At 48.7% G+C, this 23,269-nt stretch overlaps 1 protein-coding gene across 3 annotated transcripts; it reads right to left on the bottom strand.

Annotated features, from left to right (window-relative positions):
• Positions 1–1,973: 1,973 nt before the first annotated feature.
• XIRP1 (xin actin binding repeat containing 1) lies at positions 1,974–23,031 on the bottom strand. Of its 3 annotated transcripts, XM_054171264.1 has the most exons (4): positions 22,962–23,031; positions 12,730–12,890; positions 5,016–9,719; positions 4,450–4,537 (listed from the first exon to the last, which is right to left on the bottom strand). In XM_054171264.1, exons 3-4 carry the CDS (start codon positions 9,717–9,719, stop codon positions 4,529–4,531), a joined length of 4,713 nt encoding a protein of 1,570 aa, XP_054027239.1. In that variant the 5' UTR covers positions 12,730–12,890; positions 22,962–23,031; the 3' UTR covers positions 4,450–4,528. The 3 variants fall into 3 exon arrangements, with proteins under 3 accessions (XP_054027238.1, XP_009897421.2, XP_054027239.1); XM_054171263.1 differs by having other exon boundaries at positions 1,974–9,719; XM_009899119.2 differs by lacking the exons at positions 12,730–12,890; positions 22,962–23,031 and adding an exon at positions 9,848–10,002 and having other exon boundaries at positions 1,974–9,719.
• Between the last annotated feature and the right edge of the window lie 238 nt (positions 23,032–23,269).

Genomic DNA, 23,269 nt, shown 5'->3' with positions numbered 1-23,269 from the left:
TTCTCCTCCAGATTTTCAATACTTGTATGGTCCTAAAATAATGTAGTGTCTGTCCCCTCATGATATTTCCCTTCCTGGCATATGGAAATACCACTAAAGAAGACCATCTCAAATGGTCCCAGCTTCATAAATGGCTCATTGAGATATTTAGAAACCCTGTAAAGCCAGCAACACAAACAATGAGATCAGTATTTTTAAGCAGTGGCCATGCAGGAGATTTGGGTTTATTTGAGTTCCTGTGGAATAATTTTCACTGCTCAAACAACCTGCTTGCAGCTTGCTAAAACAAGGTCCTGGGTTGGGTGGTGTGTATCACCCTGGTCTCAGTTTTCAGACAAGAGCACAAATGCTGCTTGCCACAGGGCTGTTAATCCGCCCACACTGTAAAGAAGATAGAATAGAATAAAGCAGGTTGGAAGAGACCTTCAAGATCATCAAGTCCAACCTATCATCCAACACCACCTAAGCAACTAAACCATGCAACCAAGCACCCTATCAAGTCTCCTCCTAAACACCTCCAATGATAGTGACTCCACCACCTCCCCAGGCAGCCCATTCCAATGGGCAATCACTCTGTGTAGAATTTCCTCCTAACATCCAGTCTGAACCTCCCCTGGTGCAGCTTGAGACTGTGTCCTCTTGTTCTGGTGCTGCTTGCCTGGGAGCCCCTGCCTGTCTACAACCTCCCTTCAGGTCTCCTCTGAGCCTCCTCTTCTCCAGGCTAATCAACCCCAGCTCCCTCAGCCTCTCCTCACAGGGCTGTGTTCCAAACCCCTCACCAACTTTGTTGCCCTTCTCTGGAGACCTTCCAGCAAGTCAACATCCTTCCTAAACCGAGGGACCCAGAACTGAACACAGGACTTAAGGTGTGGCCTAACCAGTGCTGAGTACAGGGGCAGAATGACCTCCCTGTCCCCCTCCCATAATTTAGGGTGATCTCAGTATGTGCTCCAAATGGTGGCTCATGGTGAGATGATTTCTAGGTACTCAGAAAGGAAACAGGCACTCAATAAAACTCAGCCAGACCAGAGTATTTTTTTAAGAGGTAATGTTTACCTTCAGAATGCAGCAATAGAAGTTAAAAAAAAAAATAAAGAAGGAAAAAAAAAAAGCCACAAAATATCTAAAACCTTGTGTTGAGAATGTACAAAACAAAGTCATAATAAAAAGAAAATTGCTTTACAAACTCTCCAATGGATTTAAACAGTAAACATGTATGAAAGCATGGAAAAGCTAAAATGAGGGCTGGGTATATAGTGAATAATAAATTACAATTCTAAAAAACCAAGAGAGGAAAGCAGTAACCATTCTGACTCATTAGAGACTCTTCCATAGCCTCTTTCTTTGGGCCAACAGCGCTGATGGGAGCTGTAGGTCTTGGCTTGAGAGTTTTCAGCAGTGTTGAGCACTTTCCAGGAAGGGAGAAATACCTCCCCCAGCCCCAGCTGTGACAGCAAGTCGAGACTTTTGGTTTAGTTTTTCCTTTTTTTCTTTCATCAACAGCGAACAGACAACTTATGCAACCCACCCACCAGTAGGAGCATGTGTGCATGCAAGTGTTCAGGATGCCCTTCTTGGAAAGTCTGTGTGTAAATAAGAAAAATAAGACAGCATGAAGGTGTTTGCTTGCCAGTGATCAGATGGATTGCTGCTTCGACTGATCCTGCCTATCCTTTCTTCTGCATTAGTTCGGAGAAGCCTGATACATCCCACCTCCTCCCACCCCCAAACACTCTAGGGAGGAAGAAGCTACCCTAAGGTGCCCATGGATGGATTGTCCCCTTGTGCTTCTAACAGCGTGGTGCAGCACCAAGTTGGGATGGCCAGGTGAGGGTTGCTCTCCTCCAGTGTCAGTGCAGATGGCATTTGTCCTGTCCCTATGCAAACAGCAAGACGATGACCCTGAGAATTCTTAGGGTGCAGTTGAATCCCTGTGTGTAATGTGGATAAACCAGAGGTTGTTTTTATTTATTGTGAACTTTCTTCTCTGTCTTACACAGTTCTCTCCTGCTCTCCAGCATCTCCTATTTCTTTGGCTTGGAGTTGCCAAAGGTGACAAAGACCACTCCTGGCTCCTGGAAGCTGCCGTTTGTGCGGAAGCCTTCGCCTGGGCTCTTCAAGTACCTCTGAAACATGGGAGAGGCAGATACATCATACTGAGGATGAGAGACCACATCACATGTGGAAGATGTCTGTGTCTCAGACTGCTTGGTGACCGTGGTGGACGAAGTGATGATTTTGTTTCCAAACTGGTCCATTTCCTCATACTGCTCCATGACAGTCCGGGTGGCTCCATAGAGCTTGGACCCATCGGGCCCTGTCTGCAGCTCCAAGATGCTTTTCTGCCTCCGGGGATTTTGTGGGCTGGAGACATTCAGGGAGCTGTAGTCTGAAAAGCCTCCTTTCATTCCACAGTGGCAGCTACCTTTGGAGGTGTCCGGAGGGCACTTCTCTTTCTCACTTATTTGATGGTTGGCATTGCCAACTGTGTGCTGCTTCATTGAGCTCAGCCCGACTTTTGTTTGGATGGGCTCTGGCCTCTTCTCAAAAGGGGTCTTGTCATGCCCAGTAGGCCCTGCTGATGGATGGTTAAAGGAGCTAAAGCTGTTATGAGCAGAAGCATCTTTCTTTTTTTGAGTGTCAGGACAGTCTGGTGCAGGGACATTGCACGGGGCATGTGTTGCCTTGGGTGATTCTGCTGGTTTCCTGGCAGCAGACTCAATGGAGATGTAGGAAGGTGAGGAGGGAGAGCTGACACGAGACTGGACAAGGCGTGGGATCCCTAGCTCTGCCTTGGTTACCTCAGACTTTTCTGCTACCTTTGCACCTTCTACGGATGCCGCTTCCCCTGTCTCCAGTGTCATTCCCTCCTGCCTGGCTTTGCTTGAGACAATACTGATTTTACGGATATTGCTGCTGCTCACAGAGCTTTGGGTGTTCCCCAGAGACTCCTTGAACAGCCCTGAGAGACCAGCGATGTCTGACTCAGACTTGAGACTAGAGACAGAGTAAAGAGCTTTCTTGATGGCTTCCTCGATGTCCAGGATCCGGGCAAGCGTCTGCTCCTTCAGGTGCATAATCTCAGCACTTGCTCGTTCCAGGTCTCCGAAAACCAGCTCCATTGAGGAAACACTGTCAGTGTCCTCCTTTGCCAGTGTCTCAGCCCTGTCCTGTTGTCTGGCCTGCTGGGCCTTCTGACGAACAACCCACTCAGGGACCTTCTCAAAGAAGCTCTTCAGAGCTTTCACATCCACTTTGCTTGTCTCCTCCTCAAACTCCCTCACCCGCGTCAATATCTCTTGCAGCTCCTCCTGTCTTCTGAGGTTCTCAAAGATCTCCATGGCCTCCTTGACATTACCTTTCATGATCTCCTCTTTGTGCACCGACAGCCTCTTCCGACGCTCATCTTCCGTTTCTCTCTTGTTTTTTTCTCTCATAACGACTGCTGGCTTCTCCTGGGCAGGTGTCGCTGCCTCTCCATCAGGACATTTCAACTGCCCATTGCTCCCCTGGTGATGTTCCTCAAAGGAGTTCATTTGTTGCTGATGGAAGGACATTGAATGACACGTTTGCCTCCTCTCATTCACTTGCTGCACAACTCTCTGACTCTCCCATGACTGATAAGAATTAGACACACTTTCCCTTTCCGCCTTGGATGCGGTGTTCTGTGCAAAGTCATCTGCTCTCTTCGAAGAAACGGTGTGGGCCACAGAGGAGGTGCTCCTCTCAGTCTGTCCTGGCACATTAAGTGTCTCTGTTCTGCCAGGACAGGCTGGATGGGATATTGAAGAGCACCCATTCTTGTCTTGACACAGATCTATATGCCTCTGAACCGTCTCACCTGGGCATGTCCTTGGGGCTGCTGCTTTCCCACTCATCATTCCCTGCTTGACTTCAAACCCAACCACTCCATTTTTTATTGGCTTTGAAGTCTTAGCACCATCCAGTTCCACCTTTTCTTGTCCTTTGCTGGCCTTGTACCTTTCCTCTGCCATTTGAAGGGGGGTTTTGGTCATGGTTTTTGGAAGCTGTCTCTGAGAACTCATACCCTGAGCTGTGACTGACTCGTTCACAGATGACTCCAAAGTGCAGCACTTTGCCTGAACCTCCTCATGGCTTGATTGCTCATGCACTTCTGTGCAGCTTAAGCCTAGCTCCATGAGGGGGGACTTTGGCTTGCTGATCTCTCTCAGGCCTTGTGGTTTTGGAGGCAGAGGTGGAGGGATGGGTTTGGTGGATCCACTTATGCTGTTACTTGCTGAGGCAGAATATGCCTTGTGTAAGAGATGCTCAGGTTTTGGAGGGGGAACAGGTTTTTTCCTGGGTGGGGGAATAATTTCTGGGTTTGAAGAGGTCCTGGTCTTCTCTGCAGGACTCTGATCACTGGGTTTGCAGGACAGAGAAGGGAGGGTAAGAACTGGGATCTGGAGTGGTGTAGAGCATCCTGAGGCTTCATCTTTGCTGGTTGGTAGTGGAAGGGCACCTTCTCTTGTTGCTTTAGTTGAGGGTGGGCAATGTTCTGCTTTCATCACAGCAACTGAGGGAGGAGGAGGAAAGTCATTATCAGCGTGTGACCCTGAAGCCACTACAGCAGTCTGGTTACTAGGGACTGGAGGCTCATTTTTCTTTTTACACACAGAATAGGACTGCCCTGCATTCCTGTATATCATAGCAGCTTTAAAGTCCCCTCTGGAGACATTAACGTTAGACTTTTCCAGCGACTGAAGTGTGGCTCTTAAGTTACCTCGGACAACGTCCTCCTTTTCTACCGGGCGCTGTTCTGTGGCGGCGCTTTGCAGCGCTCGGATAGCTGTCTGCACATCCCCTCTGACAATAACATCTCTTCCTTCTTGCTCTGATTGCTCTTTGTTACCAGCCTCAACCAGAGGGTTTAGAAAGGTTTCCACGGGGGTGGCAGTATAAAGACCATCCTTAATGCTAACACCTCTACTAGGCACAACTTGACTCTCCTGGCTCAACAGTTGTCCTCCCTGTACTTCCTCTGAAGCACTGACCTTTTGGTGTGATGCTATGCTCTTCTGAGACATGCTTGTATGGGTCTTGGATGCCTCCTGGACTCTAGTGGTGGTGGTCCTGGTGGCAGTGCTGGTGCTCTCCTGCACAGTGGAAGATGAGTCTTGCTGGTGTACAGTTGATTGAAGGGTCACTGTCCCCTGTGTACTTGCTGCCTGCTGCCTGCAGGCCATGTGGACCTCCTCCCTATTCCTCTGTAGCTTGCTCTGGACATGGTGTTGAATGTTTTTTGCTTCTGCTGTTGCTAGCCTCAGGCTTTGCATTGCAGCCTGAAGGTCACTCCCCAGGGCCTTTTCTTCTGTCTGCACCTGGTTGGCTTCCCCAGTCACCAAAGTCTGCTGTTTCCCATCCACTTCTCCCCTCTGAGCCATCACTTGGTTTGTAAACTTGCCTTGCACAGTATTTTTGGGTTCCTTCACACTGGCAGTGGTGGCTGCTTCTTTCTCTGCCTTCTTGCTGACATCTGCAACCCTTTGGACTGACTTTGTAGTCACTTTAAGCCCTCCTGACAGAGTCTCTTCCTTTCCCATCACTGTGGGCAGGGGCTTGCCAAGACACTGCACAGTGGTGCCTGCCACACCTGCTGCACGCACAGCCTCTCTCTCTAATACACCCTCTCTGCCCATGCTTTCACATGCAAATACCTTTTTTGCTCCCTCGGTAGCCCCTGGCTCTCCCTCTGCAATGGCTTTCTCTACTTGTTCTTTCTTTGGTAAGACGAGTATCTTAGCCCCCTGCACAGCCTGGGAGGCACTCTCGTCTGCTCCCTCCTCTGCTTGGGAAGAGATGAGGGATTGTATCTCTGACTCCTGCTGGAGATTCTTCAGATAGTCTAGATCCCCCTTCTCAATGCAGCTGGCAAAAAGCTGGACATTTCCCTTCTCGTTGTCCTCACGCTTAATGGTTGCTGCTGCTTTCTGCTCCTGAGAGGAAGCCAACAGGTTTCCTATCGTTGACTTCACATCTCCCTTGACAACTTTCTGTTGGACAGAATGGAACAGGAGGGAGTAGATGGTCATCTTCACTGATCCTGACTTTGTCTCTTGCAAGATTATCCCTTTTTTGATGGAAGTATCTTGACTGAGGAGACCCTGTAGAGCCTTGGCTACGTTTCCACTCAAGTCCTCTCTACCTTTAACAGCTTCACTCTGGTCCAGTAGCTGCAATGGGCTTACTTTGATCTTGCCTTCTCTGTCCTCCTCCACCAGCACACTCTGTGCTTCCACCTCGGTTCTGTGCAGAAGCTGTAGCATGATCCTCTGCAAATGACCTCCCACAATCTCCTCTTTCAGGATCTCTGGAGCACCTGGGCTGCTGAGCTGGTACTTCACCATCTTCACACTCTCCATGTCATTGGCTTCAATGAGGATCCCATCATGTTGAATAGCCTGGCAAGTGCAGAGTGTCTCTAAAGTCTCCTTCATTGTCCTTTCCTTCAGTTCTGTTTCTACGCTGCTTTCAGAAGCACCAAATTTATCCAGGGGTGTGCTCTCAAAGAGCCACGTTGTGCTTTTCACATCTGCACGGGGAATTGCTTCTTGGGCCCCAGGACTAACCATGGCCTCTGGGTCCTTAAGAGTGTCCATGGGCTGGGTTTCAAACAGCCAGGTGCAGCGTTTTACATCCCCTTTCTGGCTGTCTTCTCTCTGCACTGTGCTGATCGATGAGTCTCTCTCTGCATCCCCGTACAAGGAGTCCACAGGCTGGTTTTCAAAAAGCCAAGTGGATGTCCTCACATCACCCCTCTGAACATCACTGACGCTGACCATCCTCACGTACTTCTTCTGGCCCACTTGCTGGGATTCAAAGAGCTGCTTGTTGGACTGAACATCTCCCCTCTGTACGTCATCTACTGTTCTGGGCACAGACGTCTTTCCAGCTGAGAAGGAGTCAAGAGGCTCTGTCTCAAACCTCCACCGGGCAGCCTGGACATCTCCTTTCTTGATGTCCTCTTGAGTGACAGCCCTAATCACAAACACTTCTTCTTCCTTCTTGATCTGATCCAGGGGCTTAGTTTCAAACAACCACCGTGCACCTTTCACCTCACCTTTCATGATTTCTTCTTTCTGCACTGAGGTGACCTCATGGTATCCCCCCTCTTTGTCCTGGATAACATATAAGGGTTGGCTTTCAAAGAGCATTGTGCAAGACTTGACATTGGCTTTGCTCATGGTGTCTTTCTGGATCTTCTGGAGCTCTGTCTCATCCACTTGCTCGTGGATTTGGTCTAGGGAATACGTCTCAAATACAAACCTTTTGCCTCCAACCTCTCCCCCCTTGGTATCCTTCTCTGGAGGGATTTCCTGGATGCCCTCAGAGCTGTCCTTCAGGGTGTCCATGGGGTAGTTCTCAAAGAGCCAAGTGAACTTGTGCACAGATCCGGCTTCAATAGTCCCATCATCCTTCTGGGATGTTGGTTTGGTGGCTGTGTCCAAGGGCTTGGCTTCAAAGAACTCTTTCACTCTGGACACTTCCCCAGACTGTATTTCCACACGACTGGCATACCTCACTGGAGTTTTTTTCTGGTCAGCTTCACCAGCACCAACACTGCCCAAGGGTTCAGTCTCAAATAGGTGCCGGACAGTTTTGACATCAACTCCTTGTAGTTCCTCCTGACTGTATGCCTTACTGACTTGCAAATACTGCTCCTCCTGACCTTTGAGGGAGTCCAGGGGCTGAGTCTCAAACATCCATGTGTATGACTTCACATCAGCTTGGATGACACCACCGTCCTCCTCCTGCTTCTTTTCAGCCTTCTCATACAGGGTATGGATGGGCTGGGTCTCGAAAAGCCATCTGCAGGTCTTCACATCCCCCCGCTGGGAGATCTCCCGCTTCACTGAAGGATGCTCTTCACCTTGCATGGCTTGGTGGTGAATGACATCCATGGGCTGAGTTTCAAACAGCCACTTGGCTGTTCTGACATCTCCAGCCACCACCTCTTGTTTTGTGATCCCCCGTATTATATCCACTTTCTTGATGCTTTCATCAAACTGGTCCAGGGGCTTGGTTTCAAACATCCATTTGTAGTTCTTGACATCACCACTGATGATTTGCTCCCTGCTTACTGAAGTGACTTCATGGAAATTGCCAAAGCTATCCTTGATGGCATACAGAGGTGTTGTCTCAAACAGGATTTGGTTGGCTTTGACATTGCCAGCAGGAATCTTCTCCTCTTCTTTGGTGACAGGCTCAGCATCAGCCTGCTTAATGCTGTCTAAGGGGAGAGTCTCAAACAGGGTCTTGAAAGACTTGACATCCCCTTTCACTACCTCTTCCGTGCTGGTGGCTGGAACTTCTTCTTCAAATGCCTTGGAGATGCTGCCAAAGGGACAGGTCTCAAAGACATGCTTTCTTTGCTTCACATCTCCCTTCTCCTCTGCTGAAAGCTCTACTTTCTTTAAACGGCCCACCTCAAAATTGTCTTTCAGGGTTTCCATTGGCTGGGTTTCAAATAGCCAGAGTGTAGATTTCACGTCACCACCAATGACTTTTTCTTTGGCTACAACACTTTCTGAATCTTCTCCTTTCAGAGAATCAAGAGTCTGGGTCTCAAAGAGCAGTCGCTGCTTACTGACGTCTGCCCCGGTGACAAAATCTGTTGAAGCCTTGAAATCTTGTTCTTCCACTGTGATTTCTCTGATGGCATCCAGAGGCTGAGTTTCAAATATCCACCTTGCTCCACTAACATCTGGCCTTGCAATTTCTTCCAGTGAGATCCCACGGATTATTTGCACTTTGGAAGTGTCCTTGTTGATGGTATCCAGGGGCTGAGTCTCAAACAGCCAGCGAGCTGTTCTGACTGCATTGCTCTGGATTTCTTCTCTGCAGACAGACTTGATTTCGTGGATGTTCCCAGTTTTGTCTCTGATGGCACAGAGGGGCTCCGTTTGGAAGAGCCTGACAGTCTTCTTAACATCGCCTTTTAGCTCCTGGATTTCTGACTTGAGCTGTAGGATGCTCTTCTCCTCCACTGAGTAACAGCGTCCTATAGCATCCAAGGACTGTGCTTCGAAGAGCTGTCTGGCACCTTTCACATCACCTCCCTGGACAGGCTCCTTGAGAACTGCCTCCTGCACTTCAGTGTCATCTGAGTACAATTTGTTTAATGCATCCAGTGGCTGGGTTTCAAAGAGCCAGCGGGCAGTGTGGACATCCCCCCTGGCAAGTTCTAGTTCTGAGATTCTGGCCGATGTTGACAGGCTGTCCCCATTGATCGACTGGCTTTCAAACATCAAGGAGGTACTTTTCACATCCCCACCAGGAATGACCTCTTCTTCTGCCAGCTTCTTTGTGGCTTGGTGGTCCCCAATGGAGTCAAGAGCCCAGTTCTCAAAAATCCAGCGCATGGACTGAACTTCTCCCGGAAGAACTTTGTCCAGGTTCACAGATGCCTGTGCATTGGGATCTTCGCTATTAAGCATTTCTGCCAGGTCCTCAGTCACAGCTTCTTCCAAGTTCTTCCTGAGCTCAGGATGCATGTGTCTGTAGAGCCTCTTTAGCTCATTCACTTGGCGCTGCTGGTAGAACTTGGAGAAGGCCTGCTTTGGGGGAGGCACAGGGAGTGCATTGAGATCCTGGCTCCCTTGCTCATTGACCTGGACTGAGCCAAGGGCAGGAGGGGGAGGTAAGTCATCTTCCATTTTCTTGCTGGCAACTTTAGATGATTTCTGAGCTTCTGACATCTTTAGGGAAACAGTTTTAAAGGTCAGCATCATCGCTTAACCCCCAACCCCATGGCTGTTAATAGTAAGCATGGTAAAGGAATAAGCCAGCCAACAAAGGAAACCCATGCAGCTATGAAACTCCATACCTTGGTTCAGTAGCACACAGCACTCCTAAGCATCACACCACTGCACAGTCCCCAGGCTTGGTGTTAGCTCTGGTTCCACAGCAACGTGCTTTAAAGCAAGGTCCACACAGGTGCGATGGTTAGCCTACAGTCCCCACATTCAGTCCAGCTACAGTATAACAGAGATGCCCAGTTTGGACTGGGTCAGCATGAGGGTGACCACAAGAATAACATGGTGAAGCCTGTCTTAGAGTAGAGAGGCAAAAGTTAATTTCTCCCTCCTGCTCCCAAGTGTCCAGGGCAGTGTGAGGACCTGCAGAGAATCTGAGAACATAGGATACGGGTGCAGGAAAGCCAAGAAGCTATTTGTGAAGAGGTCTCAGGAAGAAAATAAAACCAAATAAAAGTGTCAAACTGAGCTGATGGGAACAGCCTATTTCTGGGTAGTGAGCTAATGTGATGGGCTTTTGGTAGCACTATGGGCTGCCCACTGCACAGGAGTGAGGGAGCAGTTTGTCTGATTAATGATATCTGCTGCTGGACTCAGCAGTGTACCCTACATCATCATTTGCACAAGAGTAGATGCACATTTATGTGTGCAGAGACTTAAATGCAGCTCTTTTGACTTGCACACTTGTAGAGGCATGAGGCCAACTAAGGTTTACAAACTGCTGCAGTTAGCAGGAAGATGCAAGACTGAGGGACCAGGGGTTAGGGTAACAGCCATACCTGGGGCCAGCACCTGTTTAGACTCAACTGACCTGAGCTCAGCTCAGATTGGTAAAGCAGCAGCATTGGTACAGAAGTGAACAGAGCGTGAAATCATGATGGAGCAGACCATGTCAGTTTAGCTACTTTTGAGCCTCGCTTTCTGCATGTTTTTGGTCTCCTTAGTTTGGGAAGCCTGGGAGGCGAATGCTGCGCTGAATACCTACAACCTGCACCGGCTTAGCATTTGTCCAGAGGGAAGGTAACCAGGGCCTGCAATCATTATCTAAAAGAGACTGTAATCCTGGTGGCTTTCCTTTCAGTAAACAGATCTGCTGACCCTTGGCATGCCTGTGGAGTTACGTCTGTGGAGCTATGCCTGGGACATTATTAGAGGCTGCTCAAAGCAGCGGCGCGCGGTGTTATTTCGCGCTGCTACACGCCGATGGCTCCGGCTAAAAATAAGTGGTGAGCGTTAGTAGGAGAGACCCACCCCAGGATACCAAAATCAGCAGATTCTGCTGCAAGTGTAAACTACAAATCTTTCACACTGCCCAACATACTTTGAATGCACTTTTTAAAACAAGTGTTGGTTTTGTTGGTTTTTTCTTTGCGGGGGGGGAGGGATCTGTGAAGAACTTCTGAATGTGGGGAAGGGCAACGGAGCAGCTGAGAGCTATATCCAGTATGAAAGTGCTCCTCACTGCCTTGTTTGGTTATTTAAATCACATTCCAATTCCACCACAGTCCACAAATATCTGGTTAGATAAGGGTGCTTATCTTTAACTAGTATTTCTTTTTTTTTTTACCTTGTTTTTTTCCTGTCTGTGGGGAGGGTGAATGAAGTTGTCCTTCAGAGTACTCTGGAAAATACACAAGGAGAAATGACATGGAACTGCATAGGAATCATAGAATCAATAAGGTTGGAAAAGACCTCAAAGATCATCAAGTCCAACCTGTCACCCAACACCTCCTGACTAACTAAACCATGGCACCAAGTGCCACATCCAATCCCCTCTTGAACACCTCCAGGGATGGTGACTCCACCACCTCCCTGGGCAGCACATTCCAATGGCCAACAGCTCTCTCTGTGAAGAACTTTCTTCTCACCTCGAGACTAAACTTCCCCTGGCACAGCTTGAGACTGTGTGCTCTTGTTCTGATGCTGGCAGCCTGGGAGAAGAGACCAACCCCCACCTGGCTATAACCTCCCTTCAGGTAGCTGTAGACACATTATCTCTGTGTGTGTGTATATATGTATCTCATCTATATATCTATATACAGATATGTAAACTATATATATATAAAATACAGAAACCTGAAAACCCTTACAGATGAGATTTGGGATTTATTTATTTTTTGGTTCAGTGGCAGTTCTGTACAGCTGGAAAACACAATCTTATTCCAACTGAGAGTTGAGGTTGTTCAGCTTGGAGAAGAGAAGGCTCCAGAGAGACTTTGTGGCCTTTCAGTACTTAAAGGGGCCTAGAGGAAAGCTGGGGACAGTCCTTTTAGCAGAGCCTGTTGAGACAGGGCAAGAGGTGGTGGTTTAAAACTAAAAGAGGAGAGACTTAGGCTAGTGAGAAGGAAGGCATTTTTTACAACAAGGGTGGTGAAACTCTGGCCCAGGTTGCCCAGAGACATCACTGATGCCCCAACCCTAGAAACATTCCAGGTCAGGTTGGACGAGGCCCTGAGCAACATGATCTAGCTGAAGAAGTCCAACCTTATTGCAAGGGGTTGGACTGAATGACTTCTAAAGGTCCTTTCAAACCCAAACGATTCTGTGGAGGCATATGTGTTGCTGTGTGCTGAGGATTCCTCTGTGGTTGTGAGTGTGTAAATATAGATGTGCAAATAGAGTGAAAATCTTATCTGTGGATAAATGGTGTTTGGATGTGTGTGTTTGGTATGTGTGTGCATGTGTGAATAGAATGTGTGTGTATATATATATGTCTGTGTCACTATAGGCAGCTTATCCATCACACACTTACACATCAGCACCTCTGATAACACACAGATGATACTTGCAAAAGACAAGGCAAAGCTGGTCATTTTTGGAACACTGAATGCTCCAGATTTGTGAAACCAGACAAGCTCTCTCTCACCCACTTACAACCACTTGCCGGGCCAGGACATTGTTGGGATGCCACTGGTGGTTTGTGAGGGGGAGGAAGGCGGCAGGCAGCACTTACCGGCTGTGCAGGGCTGCTGGTGTGAGCAGCAGCAGCAGCTGTCTGTGAGAGATAGAGAGCTGACAGCTCCTTCACGGAGGGTGCAGAGGACCTCCCTCGTCCTTGGTGAAGTATGTGGTTGGTGTTGTCTGATAGGTCTAAAAATGACTGTGTCCTCTCATCTGAAACAGAGACAGACGTTTGCTGTGAGCTATGTGCCAAAGATGCGAGGGCAAGGCCAGGCTGGAGTGTGAGTATTGTTTACCAAGGGCTCTGCTGGGCACCTCCACCATCTGCACACCCATTCCTCCAGCAGCCCCCACCCTGGTCCCCCAAAGCTTCACAATATGCCCTTTGGGTTTAGGGAAAAGCATGAACATTTCCACCTCTTTCATGGCTGAAACAGTCTTTAAACCTGCACAGAGTAACACATCAGGCAGTCATCTGATGCCACCAGCCTGCCGGCACAGAGCCCACACTCATTCCTGCATCCCTGGGCAAGGCCAAGGCCACATGTTCAGCTTGAACCAATTCCCACTTTTTCTACTCTGTTTTCCTGTCAGCATGCCTCACAAGCAGTTATATCCATCTGTCTTTCAGGGAATGGAGAGATGAAGAGGCTACTGTGCTTGCCCAGGGATGTAGCAGAGAGCTTTTGGCAGAACCAAAGGACTGAACGCTGCTCTTGGTCTCTACCTGGTATTCTGAGCTACACAAACTCCCATGGCACTTCCACTGGGAGACCCAGGATAGCATTGTTGAGATATTCCACATTCCTCCTACCTTTGTTCAGATTCTTCCCCTAGAGATGACTATGCTGAAGATGTCCCTATCTGCTTTGTGGAGATATGGCTGCACTGGAAGGAGGTGACCTATTAACCAGATTTCTTGAGAGGTACATGAAGTGACTGGATGCTTGGAATCACCATGCACTTTTGGATGATGCTCTCTTATTCCCACCTGTTGTTCACCCTTCTTTGGTCCTCATCCCCCTAAGCAGTATGGGCTTCCTTCTCCCTCTAGGGATGAAAGCTGTGTCCTCCCCCAGAAAGAGGTTAGTGTCAAAATGAAGAGCTCTAAATTCAGATGGGTCCAGCTTTCACAGGAAGAGGCAGCTGGCAAATTCTAGCCAAGAAATGCCTTTTTGCATTGCTCTGCTGGGTGTGAGCGGGCTGGCCATCGCAGACACACACAGAGCTTAGCACCTATCTGGTGCACCTTAGTCCTCCAGGTTAGTCAAGGGCTGTGCTTTCTCTGTTGCTGCTGTAAAAACACGAGAAGCTTCTCCTTTTATCCGCGGCCTCGCACTGCTGCATTCGGATTTAGTGAGGTATTTGCAAAGCTTTCTGTTTGAACAATGGGCTCTCTCTCCACAAATCCAGCTATTGCATAGCTGGGAAAGGGCTGATGGACTTCAAAATACGTGCACTTTGGAAGCACTGCAGCAATTCAGGCATTCTTTGCCCTCATCTCTCAGTCCCCAAACCGCGAGATTTTGTGAACAGCAACCTTAGTGACTCTTTTTTTCCCCCCCTTCGTTTTTTTCTTTGTTTACTGTGGTTTGAGGTCAGATCCTCAAATCTTTTAGAACCTTTCAGTTCTAAAATACTCTGCTTTTATTTTAAAAGGGACAACAGCTAATGCTGTATGCCAACAGGATGGCAGGAGCTGGTGCTTCAAAGGAAATGCCATTTCTTACAGGGACAAACATGCACACAAAAAGCCATGAAGGTAAGAGCAGCAGGCCCCCAGTGAGCTTGTCAGACACTGGCCAACCTGCTGCTGGAAGATGCCAAATCCCAAGGTTTCTTTTGTCCTTGGTTCCAGCTGCTCTTGCAGATGCACAGGCATTTTGATGCAGAACTGAGGCTGGATACATGAGGAAGCAGTGGGATGCAAGACAGATTTGGCTGCCCAGTTCTGCCAGAGGTCACTAGGACACCAGAGGAGGAAACAGAAGATATTTCCTTGATCTAATTTTTTTTACCTAAGTCACCATGTAAATATGGGACCTCTGTCCCTCATTTCTGCTGTTCACAACTTAAACACTGAGTCAAAATGAATTATGCATCTACAGGCAGTCAGTGGAGACAGGGGCACTGCTGGGCGGATTTGGTGCATCTTAAGACAGGCTGAAAGGTGGCAGCTACTCTGATTACATCATTTCCCCCCCACACACTTTGATGAAGAGCTCCCAAACTTTGACTAGATCCTTGGCTTTTTGAGTGGAACAGCACCCTGGAAATGAGGAGGATGAGGGTCAAGGCATTGCTGCTTTACGGGAGCTGGTGCCAATATCTGCTAACACAAGCCCTTCTCTCTGCTGCAGTAGGCTTCTCCCTTCCTTTGGAGGCTCGAGGCAAGCTTTTGAAGGGATCTAGTCAGTTAAAATGGAAAATGAAGTAATTACTGGCCAAGATACCTCCGATTTCATGATCTTTCCTTATCTTCCTATTCTCACAGGCCATATCCTGTGAGAAGAGCATTGAATCACGTGTTGAATTAGCTGCCGAAAGCTTTGAAGAGGGCTTTCAAAAACCTTGCCTGGGAATCTCTCTCTTTTCTCCTACATTGCTCAGTTACTCACTGGAAAGGGAAAAGGAGTCCAAGTGGTCTAGAAAACAGAAGCTTTCTTCTTTGAAAGGTAATGAGGTTTGGCTAATGCTCCCAGTAAGAGCGCTGGGGAGAGCTGGGGAAGAGCAGAAAGAAAACCAAGCACAGATTTGTAGATTATATATTTTTGGTTGAAAAAATGAACATAGGTCCTTGGCAAGGGCATGGCCATGCTGAAAAAAAAAAGGCTTAAAATCTACCTCTGGCTGATGGGAGGACTTCACAGCAAGGCAGGGGCCCTGCCTATGCTGACACGAGCACTTCTGTGCTTAACTGTTTTGGTGCTTAACTGTTTTGGTGCTAAGGGCTTGGCAAAAGCCTCTTCACGTCCTAGAGCTGGGCTGGTAATGTTTAATGGTTTCCTTCAACCCCAGGCTGTGGGTATTACCACTGAGCTGATACAATTTGTGTTGGCTCACGGTGGCCTTGGGTTGAGATGCTGCACAAAGAAGAGCAATGTGACCCTCAAGTCAAGAACAAATAGGGCAGCTGAGGGAAGAGTTCCAGTCCATGCAGTGGAAAATAGCACAGCCTCAGTGCTCCCTAGTACTTCACCCATTAGCTTGGATTGATGAAAGGCCACAGGGCTTCTGTTCTAATGATGGATATAATTAGATACAAGGCTCTCATTGAAGCCTTCCCCTTATCACTGCCTTTGTTTTTTTGGGGGGGGTTTGGTTTTTTTTTTGGTGTGTTTTCCCCCCCTCCTTCTCTTTGACATTTTTGCAGTGCTCAGGCTGTGCACAGCCCTCTGCTTATCACTGCTCACAAAACTGCCTGCTTTAGATAGGGGCTGCTCTAACCTGCTAGGCGGGCAGCTGGCGCTGCGCTCACCCAGAATCTGCTGGCTTCACATGGCTCTGCCTGACAGAACAGGCTGCTGCCACCCTCTGAATTGCTAATTATAGATAAGAGTGAGCAAACAACAGTTCATTCTGCTAACGAGAAAGCCGAGCTGTCACGTGTGTGTGGCTAACGAGATCCAAGCGGCACCTAGGACATCTCAAGAGTTGTGAGCTGCACAACCTCCCCTGGGAGTGAGGGAGGGAGGAACTTCCCAGCTGGGGGATCTCAAAGTAAAGCCAAAGGATGTTATGCAGGCCAGGCTTAGGCTGTTATTTGTTGTGTATGAGATGGAGGACATGGAAGTCCAATTTGAGACCTGTGCTGGGCTCCACGTTTCTTCCTCGCTGATCCAGAGGGCTCTGCTGGTACTTTAGGCATGCATTCCAGGTCTGAGCGACGCGTCCCACTCAGCGCTGATTGACCAGCGCTGACTGCAGCCCCGGGGAATTTAAACCCGACACCTCAAGCGTTAAAGCATCCCCTGTGAGCTAAAATAGAAGAGCTCCTGAGGACCCCTCCTCCTGTCTCACCCAGCGGCTGCCACCGCGGCCGGTGGCACTGCTGTCTAAGTCGAGGGTATGGGGAACGCTCCTCTCTGAAGGAGTTTGTTGGCAAAACGTCCTTTGTGCCAGCCACTGGCACCAGATGAATCTGCACATTTCATGTGAGGGGCTGCAACGTTAGGACTTTGCAGCACAGGGAGCAGCTGCTGAAGTTTCTTTAGCTCTCCTTGTCCCACACAGCTCAGGCTCGCTTTGCAACCTCTCTGCCCCATAAGCTGCACCTTGGGCAGGCTGAGGGACCTGGAAACTTGCAATGGGGGAAATCATTCCTCATATTCATTTGTGGTTACTAATCTTTCTAGACAGAGGGAAAAAACCAAACCAACAAGGCATCAGGGGGAAAGAGACTCTTAAATAGTTATTTAAAAATCCACCCATTTCCTCTTCAATTATTGTCCATAAATCACTCAACTGCTCTGTCTCCTGCTGAAGATAGTATTACAGGTCTCTTGAACCATAATCATGTTACAGCCAACTCCCAACAAGTGGAAAACAAATCACTAACAGCAGTCCTTCCCCAGAGAAAACCCCACCTCACCAGCAGCACAGCAGCCCTGGCTTGCTCTGCTTTCTATTTAAACCATTTTATCCTATAAAGAAACCACACTACCCACCTGCTGGTGTCCACCACCTCCGCCGCTGGCACTCCTTTGCAGCTCCCACCACCAACCCCACTGAGCTACTGAGTGCCTGAGTCACCTATTAAAAAAGGAAGCTGCAAGCTCAGCACCAGTGTCCCGGGTCGCCTGGCCAACCACATGTCATCGGCTTTGCTCCCAAAAGCACAAACACAGCTGCTAAGCAAAGCCCTTTGTGCTACCGTGTGCTCCCCACGGCTGCCCGTGAATTTGGGCTTGTATAACAGGGCCTGAGATCAGCCAGGGTCTTGCAGAGGGCTTGCATGAGCCAGAGGGAGAGGATAGCCCAGTGGTGCAAGTAGTGCCAGGGTCCTGTCTTCCTCCATGGCTCAAAAAGGGAGTGGGTTCTCCAAAGAGCCTCTCATCCCTGCATCCAGTATCCTCCATCACTTGCTCAGTGGATGCCTGATACTGCTCTTTTACAGATCAGCTTTGGGTTTGCTGCGATGGCTGCTGCACCTGGCGTGTCCTATGCCGTGGAGCACAGACCTGTTACGATCTCACCTCTTGGCTGTGTCACAGCTCAAGTGCCATGAGATGTTTGGTGCATCCTGTGGCGCAGGACTCACCAGTGAGAGGAAAAGTTTCCATGTCCTGGAGCTTCTTAGCACTGGGGAAATCAGGGCAGGAAAACAGCATTTTCTCCACATTGTTGATGGAGGTGAAGCAACATTGAAATACTCCTGGGGTTTAGCTAGATGCTCTGGACAGTTTCCTGGGCAATTTGGGGCCATTTTTGCTACTTCTCCCTGCCTGGGATGGGCTGTAAGTTACTCCTAATTGAATTGTCTCTACCAGTTGAGTCCTTTGACTCAGGCTTTGGGGCTGGAGGGGTGACCTCATTCCCACCTCCTTGTCCCTGGTACACATGGGACATGGCTTTTGTTGGTGAAACCTCAGCAGCTCACTCACCTCATCCTGAAGCTGGAAGCCCACCCCTGCAGATAGGAACTGCATTCTTAAGTTCCTCTGTCCCTGGATGAGAGACCTGAAGGTCCTGAATCACACCTACCCCATCCTTATCCCAGCTTTGCTCCCTGGAGAATAGGTTCCCTGACAGAAGGGGCTCCTAAATATTATCACTGCTCCACGTCTAGGCTGGGGGAATTTGCATGGATGGATAAGTATCCATAAAAGCTGGCTGGGAAATCAGTGCTGCTGCTTAATCCAGGAGCTTGGCAGCCCATTGGGGGGGCTCCATCAGCGGGGAAAGGTTTAAACCTCTGCTTGAAATCCCTGTGCAGGGTGGCTCTGGTCCATGGGAAAGCTCTGCCAGAAGAGACACATGCCAAAGGTAGTGTGGGAAGCAGGACAGGCTCCTTGCTGCCCCAGTTGGGAGGCTGCTGAAAGGGTGACTGGTCCTAGAATGCTGCAATGAAGAGTATGCAGGGAAGAGCTGTGCTGGGAGAGTGAGGTTGTGGGGAGGGCAAAGCATCTCTAACTGTATCTCACTGACCTCAGGTCCCACTGTCGAGGCTCTAGGGCCTGTTACAGCATGTCCTGCCCTGTTTTTTACCAGAGGAAGGGGAAGAATCACAGAATCACCCAAGTTGGAAGAGACCTCAAAGATCATCAAGTCCAACCTGTCACCACAGACACAGGGCTGTAGCAGGGAGCATAGAGAGGATTTTAGGTAGCTTCTAGTAGAGAATGAGGACTGGTGATGCTCTAAAACACCCTGCTTACACTCATGGTTACTCCCTCCTGACCCCCCAGGTCACACTTTGCCCTGTCTGCAGACTGCAGTGTTTTCTCTCATTTTCAGTTCTACAACAGGCAGTGGGGATTTGAACTTCAAGCTTTTTCTCTTTGCCACGGATTGACCCATTCTGTGAGAGTGGGGCGATTGTAAACATCTTTATTTTTCAGTAGAAGTCACCTGGTATTTAGCTGGTTTGGTCCAAGTTACCTTTTGGTTGTAACTACATGGAATCCCCCTTTAAAAGGGAGGCCTGAGATTTTCACATGCTCACCTCCCTAGCTCAGATGTTAGTACACCACTGATTGCAGTTAGATAACCAACAAAAATCATGCAACTTAACAACAATTTTCCCTTTTCTTTCCAATCCCAAACTTTGATGAGCAGACCTTCTCCTTGCAAATAAGCTTGTACAGCATCACACACAATAGGTCCCTGATTTGGAGGTGGGGGGCATTATAAATGTAATGACTAATGCACATGAGAAAAAAAAAAGAATATGTAAATTATTCTCTGTTGAAAGGATTGGAGAAATATTTGATGCTGTCTGCAAGACACATGTTGCAGTCCCTTGAGCAGCTCTGGTGTGTAGAGCTCAGGTATGGATCCAGGGGTGAGAAATGGACTGAAAAGTGGCAGAGCCACAGGAAGGTGCTAAGCAAATGAGTGAAATAAAATAACATAACTGAAGGGCAGCTATGTTGGAAAGGAAATAAGGTCTAAAACATTGTTCTGTGCCTTAGGAATTGTCTACTAAAATTATAGGCAAACAATAAACATTTTTGCATGTGTGTGAAGTTGCATTTGCAAATCTGAGGGGGTGGGAAGGGGTGAAGGGAAAAACCCAGCTACTGAAGAGCTGGAGAGTGTCTTATTTCCTGCCCTTGAATTTCATAATCAGATCTCTTCACAATTTCTGTCACCTCTAAACTGAAGATTCATGATCTGTAGTCACTCCCACAAATGCTTTTGGCTGCTCAGTGTCAGCTGGACCTTCCTTTGAAGGAACAAAATCACAACCCCCAGGTAATTTAAACAGCTCCCAAGAGAAGTGCTGGGAAAATTTAGCCTCAGGCAGAGCTAAGTATCTGCCCCAAGGCAGCTTGGGGCTATTTCTGGGTTTGCAAAAATCCAGGAATGGGGAGGACTCTATTCCTGGTACTAAAAAATGCCAAGAAGCTCTGCTGAGAGACAGCTGCCAGAGGCATTGCTGGCTGGGGACGTGGCCTTCCTGAGTGGGCCAACTGCTGTGGGGTTGTCTTTCCTTAGAGAGGGCCTTCAACATCACTTGGGTTGCCTCCCCCACTTTTGGGATACAAAGTGCCTAGACAAGGGGGAGGCAGCCCCCACTACCTGCTCAGCATTTCCTCATTCTCCATGTTCCTCTGCTATTCACAAAGGGTTAATGAAGGCTGGGCAGACATCTAATAAATTGCTCCCCCCAGGCTGTGTACCACTGGGATCTCCATGTCCACCACTGCCCTCTGCCATACTGACAGTTGTGCATCACACCCTGCTCATACCTGCATCATTCTCGTGCCCTCCAGTAGCTCTTCAGCTGTGATTTATACAGTGGGGGTGTCACTGAAATGGTGATAAACACCCTGCTTGACAGCCAGAGAGAGCTGTTTTTATTTCCCTCTTTCTCTGTTTCACTGATCCCTGAACACTGGCCAGCAGCAGGACTGGTTTTATCCCTAAGCTCTCTGCTAGGCTTTATGTGCTTTGGTCTATGTTCTCTGCTCATGTAGAGGAGCTCCTCTCGTGTAGAGCAGCATCTCAGCCCTTGAAGACTGCAAATGCAGGATGACTACTTGTGACAGCAGGTTTCCTCTCCCTCAAGTCCCCTTCCAGTGGGAAAGCAACACCAGGCTACCCCCTGGAATAACCTCTGCCTGGGGAGAGGGCTTCTCGGCATGCTGCAAATACCAGACCTTTTAAGGGAAGCCCTCTCCAACCCCCTCAAACAGACACCTTGGGAATGCCTGTGTAGGCACGAGCCACGTGAGCATCACTGGCCTCACATCCTGCCTGGGATGCTGAGCACAGCTGGGCTGAGGGCTGTGGTGTGCATCAAGAAGCATTTCTTTGCCGTGCCACGGTGTTTGCGTGAGGGCATTGCCTGGATGCCACGCGGCTCTGAGGAGCTGTTGGGACCCTGCCTTTGCTTTCTATTCTTATCGTGGTGTTTCCATGCTGCTGTCAGCCCTTTATCCCTGACAGCCAAGACAACTTAGTACTGTTTTGGAAGAAACAGCCATAGCCAAAATCAATAAAAATAATGTAGCAATACCCTTTGAAGAAGAAAAACTTCAACCTGCTTGTGGCTCCTGAGCTTCCCTGGCATTTCCATTTGTTTCTGAAGGAGGCAAATTGCCAGTGGGAATATGGGGAGGAGGGAAATGGTTGCCACTAAAAGAGGAAAATACCAGGCTGTACAGCACTTAATGCTGAGATTCCTGCTTCCCTGTTCAGACCCAAATCTGAGGGGTTTGCTGATGCTGGAGAAATATGTTTGTCCTCCCAGCAGCAAGGTTAGGGCATCCTTGCCTGGTTTCCCCCAGAAAGGAAGCTTTTGTGTCCTGAAAAGTCCTGTACCTATTCAAAGGCTGAAAACGGATTTTTAAGGATGTTCCTAAGAATTTCCACCCATGCTGGATCCCTTGATTGCCACTAGTGGATTATCAGCCCCCTTGCTTGGGCAAGAACAGTAGGTTTCATATGCTGCCTCTTCTCATCAAGTCATATCTCCACCTCAGGCATCAGCTCCCCCTCTCTCTCCCCAAACCCCTGCTTCCTGATAAAAACCTGAAGCTACTTCAGTAAAGATTTTTGGAGACCTGGGGGGATCTGGGGGAAGTTAAAGACTTTCTGCTATTCTCACAGCAACCAGCAGCATGTGTGTCCCAGGAGGAAGTGTTAACCACTGTCAAATGCATGAAAAATACTTTGAGCTCAAGCTGTTGGGACCTGGCCTATCACTCACTGACTGAGGGGCATCACAAGACCTGAGCCTGGAGTCCCAGCTCTCTCCTGCTGGCCACAACAAAGACCTTAGAGCTGAAAAACTTTGGTAGATGTATCACACACACACAGATAGACTTCTGCTCCATCTTACAGACTTGTGGGGGTTTTTGGAGTTATTTCCCATAGGTGAGCACAAACCAGGAGTAGTGTGGACATGTTGAAGCCAAGAGGTTAACTCGACAGGCTCCTGAAGCCCTTTATTTGGCTCAGGGTCACAACCACATTTCCCAGCCTTCCCTGGAGCCTAGAAGAGAGGGAGGCAAAGAATTTCCCTCCTCAATTAATCTCAAACTGCCTCTTGTTCCCTAGAGATGGAAGATGAAGCAAAGTTCACTTCCCTTCACAATCCTGATTTTGCCTTCTACTGCCTACCAGTCCTGAACATGGCTTTGATGTGGGAGACGTCTCCTCCACCCCCAGCATCCACCCAGCTCTTGTTGCTGGTCAGGGTGGCCAGAGCTGGGGTAAATGACATCATTTTGGGAGGAGTGAGTAGCCACTAAGATCTAGCTAGATGAATTTAAGTCTCAAAGTTAGGAATGGCAGTATTTCAGGCTAGGGAAAAGCACAGGTGTGCAATGCTCTCTTTCTGCCTTGAGCACGCCCAAGTGCCCTAGAAGATGAGGCTGAGCCAGATTAAAGCCATCATACATGGGGCTCAGAGAGAGCATCTTTTGTAGCAGAGGGTGGGATTTACTAACCTCTGGGCCAACAAAACATAATCTATGGCTTTCCACGATTTGCAACACCACTTTCATAGCACAAGGTGCTAAGTATCCTCATTTGCCCTGCCTTTTGGCATCAGTCTGAGGTTCACACATTCATGCCACACTTCACCCCGCTCTGATCTACCCCAAAATTACTTACAGGGAGGTCTCAGTAGTCCCAACAGCTGTGTCACGCTGAAGGCAGCCCCAGGGGAAAATCAAGGTGCAACCCACGGCCAGGCAGCCCTTAGTGTATCCTATGAGGAGCCCTGCTCCACTCCCCACACCCTCGGTCCTGTTCACTGCCTCCCAGCGGTCTCTGGCAGCTGGTTTTATCACTGAGTGCTGGGCTATGTTGAGAGGATGAACCACTTGGTCTATTTTTAGGGAAGAGAGAAATTGGTCTTCCACCAGCCTGAGTCAATCATGAGTTTGAGCAATGCGACAGAGAGGCTGGGAAAATCTGGC

Source organism: Dryobates pubescens, chromosome 21 (genome assembly GCF_014839835.1).
Source record: "Dryobates pubescens isolate bDryPub1 chromosome 21, bDryPub1.pri, whole genome shotgun sequence".
NCBI lineage: Eukaryota > Metazoa > Chordata > Aves > Piciformes > Picidae > Dryobates > Dryobates pubescens.
The sequence above is the reverse complement of the archived record's forward strand: the minus strand, read 5'-3'. Positions and strand labels throughout refer to the sequence as shown.

Excerpts from the sequence above, each read along its gene's own strand:
- XIRP1 (XM_054171263.1), bottom strand. The coding sequence starts at position 9,719 with ATGTCAGAAGCTCAGAAATCATCTAAAGTTGCCAGCAAGAAAATGGAA.